This window comes from Poecilia mexicana, unplaced genomic scaffold (genome assembly GCF_051168715.1).
Source record: "Poecilia mexicana isolate PSO_F unplaced genomic scaffold, ASM5116871v1 scaffold_11, whole genome shotgun sequence".
Lineage (NCBI taxonomy): Eukaryota > Metazoa > Chordata > Actinopteri > Cyprinodontiformes > Poeciliidae > Poecilia > Poecilia mexicana.
This window is the reverse complement of record NW_028263380.1, coordinates 14,289,949-14,295,715: the sequence shown is the minus strand read 5'-3', so window position 1 is coordinate 14,295,715 and position 5,767 is coordinate 14,289,949. Positions and strand designations below refer to the sequence as shown.

Here is a 5,767-nt window from a genome sequence, read left to right as displayed (position 1 = left end):
AAAATGTGGAGGGAACTCAATGGACTGACTCTCATAATCAATACAAGATGTTGGTGAAATAACGCAAAACTGGATGGGAATAAATCTCATCACATTGCTCAAGGTCATCAAAATAATGCTGCAGCAAATGCATGCCGTAATCAGGCGACCCAACAAAATATTAGTGTTTGGACTTTTTGTTTTTGGCCAGGCAGTTAATAATGACAAACATGGGAGGAGAAACAGGAAAATCATTTAAACACTAGTACTTAGTATATGTGATCAGATTTTTCTTAAAAAACTGTTAATTTATATGCATTATTTTAATCTAAAAATCTTACATTGCTTACGTTTTAGTGTGATTGTAGAGTAAGTCCAGGTAAAGACATCCCTTGGCGGGACAATGCAAACACAAATATACTTCTTGCATGGATTAAATCCATTTCCTGCATAGTACTTTAATACCAGAATGTTCTCATATTATTCATATACAGAAATGACATTTAATGTTAAGTAAAATATTGTCAATGCTAACAAGTTGCCCTGAGTCACAAAATGACTTTTTTTGTAACTTACAAACTGTGCATAATATAACATAGAAACTTTCACTAAATCAAAGCAGTTCAAATCATCCATAGGCACAATAAATGGACATTTTCTCTTCGTTTTTAGCATCAGCATGACTGCACTATTTATACATATATATATATATATATATATATATATATATACACATATAAAATCACTGACTTTAATAATAGGAAAATAATCCATAAAGAAAAATCTAACCAAACTGAAGCTTTAGACATGAGCAGAGTTATTAAAGAAACATGGCAAATTGCAGTTAAAAGATTTTAGCTTAAAAAAACAAACGCATAGTCTCCTAACTCAAATGATAAAGAAAAAAAAAAAAAACCTACATACTGACAGGTTACTCAACATTGCTTCACTGCCACCCTTTCTTAATTTACAAAACAATCTTAATACTTCAGAGGCCATCCAAACAGCTGCCCAGTCACTGGGCAGCAAGACAGTTTATTTATTTATTTATATATTTTTTTTAAATCAAGAAACCAAAAGTATGTGCAATATATTAAGTTTTGTGGGCAGACATTTTGCATTTTGGTCTGCATGAACAACTTTGGGCTCATGAGCAAATAGCAGCTTTGCTAACAAATGTGGAGACATAAAAGGTTAGATTGGCCTGTTGCCACCTCAGTCCTGCTGATGGATCTTACATTTTACTTAAATATATTTTTAAATGTATTCAATGCTGCCTTTTTTATTATTATTATTATTATTCATAAAACATGAAATAAATAGCTTGCTCAAACAATACATCTTCCCATTTGACCTGAAAGTTGCATTTTTACGGTTAGGCAAAAGTAAATTGTTTGGCATTAATACCACAACATCTCCAACAGGACCATATCCATATCATATGTAGGTGTTTGAAAACAGATTTTAAGACAACAAAAAAAGGTTGACTTTGCATATATTTTTGCTTTAAGGAGACAAAGAGTCTTTTGTTTTTCCCATTGACACTTGATAAGAAAACTGAAATGCGCCATTCATTTCATTTAACTTAACATTCTGATACCACATCTGTATTCGTGTCCTATTAAAGTGCAGCCCAGCTTCCGTGTAGGGATGTTATGACCCATTATTCTTTTCTGTGCAATAAAATTTTAATGTAAAATAAATTAGGTGGATTCTGATGAAAAGCAGAGCAATCACTCTTTGACATGCAGCAGTGACCGAGTCTGTGAGACAGGAGGTCGGGGGGGAGAGGGGGACGACCTTTTAGGCCCCTCTGCGTTGGACCACTATGGTCCCGGCCACAATGTCGTAAACTGTCCTGTTGTGCTGGAAGAAGAGGAGCGTGACGAAGATGGGAAAGAGAAAAGCGATGGAGAAGTTCTTGTTCAACGCTCGCACAGTGGAGCTGCGAATGGAAGAAATTTGTTTAAAAAAAAAATAATTGAACCTCAAGATTTCAATTATTGAGGATATCCACTTTGATGTAAAAATAAATAAATAAATAAATTGTTGATTACTCACGCCGACAGAGAAACATTAGATGCTGGAACCACAAAAACGCGGTTGGGTCGTACCATGGTGGACGTGTCGCATGTCACCACCCGCAGACCGAGCAGAAACTTCCCTGGAGTCGCACCTCCGGCGCCCCAAATGCAGATTGTCTGATTAAGCAAGAAGACAAGTGTCAAAAAAACAAATCTGTGTACTGTACAGTACCGATAAGGAATACAATGATCCAGATCAGTGATATTGATACTAAATTATAAATACTACCCTCAAAGAAAAAAAGAAAACATGGCTATTCCAGCCCACCAATTAGGAAAGGGATTTTATCGTAAAGCGGCACGAGAAAAGCTGAATCCAATCATACTTTTAAAGATATCAGTCTCTCAAGGGACGAACAGTGGAAAAACAAAAATAATGGGGGGAAAAAAAGAAATCCCAAAACAATACTTTACAGCTCAAATGATGATAAAAAAAAAAATGCCAGAAAAAATACCAAAATTAACAGAAAAATGTAAAGAAAAAACGTGTAATGCATATACAAGCATATAAATTCTTGAACCGAATTGCTACTATGGTATTCTATTTCGCTTTATTTACATATTTATACGCAACAACAACAACAACAGAAATCTACAAACATCAAAGAAAAAAAAAAGACCAGATGGAGTTTGAGCCGAGGTGCCCAAACGTCCCAGAGGTCAGCCCCACGTGGGAGAGCAAAGCCTCTGACACAGACGTCCAACGGGAGACGCGAAATACATGACTTCATCTCCCGCAATTCTGAATGCAACGTTGCATCACGGTTCTCTATGGAACAGGATGTTTTGTTGTGAGAAATCTGCTCCTGCAGAAAGGAAAGCAACTCCTCGCGAATGCAGTTGAAATTGCCTTCGTCTTTAGTCTGTGCTTTGTTGGTAATTATGTGGAAGAGCTGTACTGTGCCGAAACCGTGGTCAGCTTAATGAGGCTGTGCAGCGTGGTCATTTTGTTTAAAAGATCCGAAGCCGAAAGGGAAAATAATACCCGTATTTTTGTTGGGTTTTGTGCAAAAAATGATTTTATGATGCGACACCAGCAACTCTGGCATGTTTGACCAATGTGTTGCCTCCATTTTTCTTCAAATAAATGTATGTTTTGGAAACTCAGTTTGAGTTGAATTAAAGAGACAAGCTTGGTGTAAATTATCTTTGAAAAACCACCACTCTGTATATCAGATACCTGTTAAGAGCAGGAGATTAGGAATGCATCCCACCTCATAAACGCAGACCAACACTCTGTAAACCAAAGCGACCGCCATCATTTTCTGCAGGTCCTCGATGGACGTGTTCTCATCGATCTCCTCAATAATGAAGTGGGTGATAAACTTGGCAATGTCCCTGAAAGGAGACAATGCAGTTTTGTTGGCAAGGGGTGGTTCTGGAAGACGGACGCATTAGAACATTGTTGGTAGACAATTGGACATTTGGGAATCTTTAAATTAGGAGTTTTACTTGAGGTCTTCAGATTTATTTTGCCTCACTTCATTCCGAAGAGATGCATGATCCACAGGACGATGGTGGCCTTCACACAAAACAGGATGAAGAAATCCACCGTCTCTGCCAGTAACCTCTGAAGAGGGGAGGGGATGGTGTACTCTCGTCCTGTACAATATGATGTGGAGACAAAATGTTGGAATATTCGTCTGTACACCGTCTGATTGATCAGTTCCAATTCATAGAAGAAAAAAAAAACAATTAATGTTACAAATCAATGGCTTTACTCAAAACACCAAATACTTTGTAACTCTTGTACCCAGTCATAAGGAAAACAACATAAGCAAGAATCAGCGTCTCATATTGTGTCAAAATCAAAGGCAAATACAAAAGTGGGAGTCTCAGCTGGGCTACTAAAAGCTATAACTTAATTCTGTTGAGCTTTAAAATTGTGACAGCCATCCAGGAACTTTGCGTCTTCAAGACATTTCAGTAGCAGAGGAGCACGGTTTCCATCTTTACTTTTTGAGCGGGCAGGAGTTGGCCACAGATTGGGAGCTAAAACAGGCTACTAAAAGTCCGAAATGACAAGACATGAAAGCTGCCATTTACAGACACTTCTTCCTACAATGTAACTGAATAAAACTTTAATAACTAGATGTGCAAATAAGGAAGAGACATGTCCCCTCCCCCAAAAATGTGCAAATGTAATAGAGAGGTGATCCTAAGATTTAAATAAATGCACGCCACACTTTTCAGTTTCAAGTAATGAAAACCATAAATCATTTTCCACTCATTTCACATAAGATTCTAGAACAAATACAATTTATTAAAAAAAGAAAATACTGTTACGTTTGTGATGCCAAAAGCTTAAATTGCATGGATTATTTATTATTTATGAGGTAGTGTTGTTATTTTGAAGCTACTTTAGATCTGCAGAAAACAACCAGACTGGTAAACAATCGGTCCAAAGAGTCTTTGGGACAACTCTAATTATATAAGCCTGTTTCCACCTGGACCTCTTCTTAAGCCTGCTTCCCATTACACTCATGACTTATCTTAAGTCTTTAAGGAACCACGCACATTACACCATGCTGAAGGATAGTTTCTGTATAAAAAAATAAAGAACAGGCCACCACCTACCTGCCTGCGGTGGACTTCCGTTCTGCTGCCGCACGTCGGTCGCGGCTGAGCGCTGCTCCGCTTGCACACCACCCGGGTAAGAAGGAGGCGAGGACCCCGGGGGTCTGAAAGCGTACGGGTAGCCGAACCAGTTCCCGGGGTCAAACGCTTGCTGTCCGCTGGCGGGAACGGAAGAATGAGCAGCCGGTGTCTGAGCGGCAGAGCTCGGCGGTGGCAAGGGGAAGGCTGACAGAGCCGCCCAGCTCTGCCAGCTAGCATATCCCCAGTAATACTCCCACATCCACCGCTGCAACTTTGAGCAGTACTCCGTCGTGGCGTTAGCCTGGAGCTGCTTTGTTTCTGTTTCAGAGCCGTCGCGACTGCCGCTGCCCGTCATTGTCACAAATGCGTCCAAGTTACTCCACGATGAATTAATTCAAGTCCTTTTCTAAGTCTTGCACCTGACAGTTGGTGCCGCTCATCCTCAGCCAGCGGGCCCTACCTCTGCTTGTAACGACGGGAAGCAACGGTCGTGGTAACTCTTGTAGATTTCTTTTACAACTGCTCTTTCGGTGACATATTATTAGACATCTTGATAACAACGTAAAAGATTATACTAATGATAGTTTTACCACTGCATAAAAGAAATAAAGACACTATAAAGCTTCCACAAACTGGATTTCACCCCTCCCTCTAACCATTTAATGGTATGAGCCAGTTTAAAGGCGCTTGCTGTAAATTTCGTTTTACGTTAAGCGACTCCTGTTAAGTTCTGAGGTCGTGAAGACCGCTGCAGTTTTACACCGTATCAACGATTTTCAGATTTTCAGTTGGAGTAAACAAGATAAAAAGGCTATTAAAAAAAACTAAGTAACTGATTGTAACATCGGATTTAATATTTATAATGACGTCATCAGACAGACAAAAACATAGTCATGTGTGCTGTTATTTTAAAGACTAATATAAAAAAGAGAAATAATATAAAAAGGCCACTCTATATCTATCTATCTATCTATCTATCTATCTATCTATCTATCTATCTATCTATCTATCTATCTATCTATTTATCTGAAGTTCTCTAACACTGAACAAGTTGCATGCTGCATGTCTTGCAGTTGAGAACAACTCTGTTTTTATCAGTTTACAAA

The 5,767-nt window shown here is 38.6% G+C and overlaps 1 protein-coding gene across 1 annotated transcript; it reads right to left on the bottom strand.

Annotated features, from left to right (window-relative positions):
- Window positions 1-417: 417 nt before the first annotated feature.
- Window positions 418-5,138, bottom strand: fam8a1a (family with sequence similarity 8 member A1a). Its single transcript, XM_014981224.2, has 5 exons — window positions 4,641-5,138; window positions 3,545-3,665; window positions 3,278-3,401; window positions 2,041-2,180; window positions 418-1,924 (listed from the first exon to the last, which is right to left on the bottom strand). Exons 1-5 carry the CDS (start codon window positions 5,014-5,016, stop codon window positions 1,783-1,785), a joined length of 903 nt encoding a protein of 300 aa, XP_014836710.1. The 5' UTR covers window positions 5,017-5,138; the 3' UTR covers window positions 418-1,782.
- Between the last annotated feature and the right edge of the window lie 629 nt (window positions 5,139-5,767).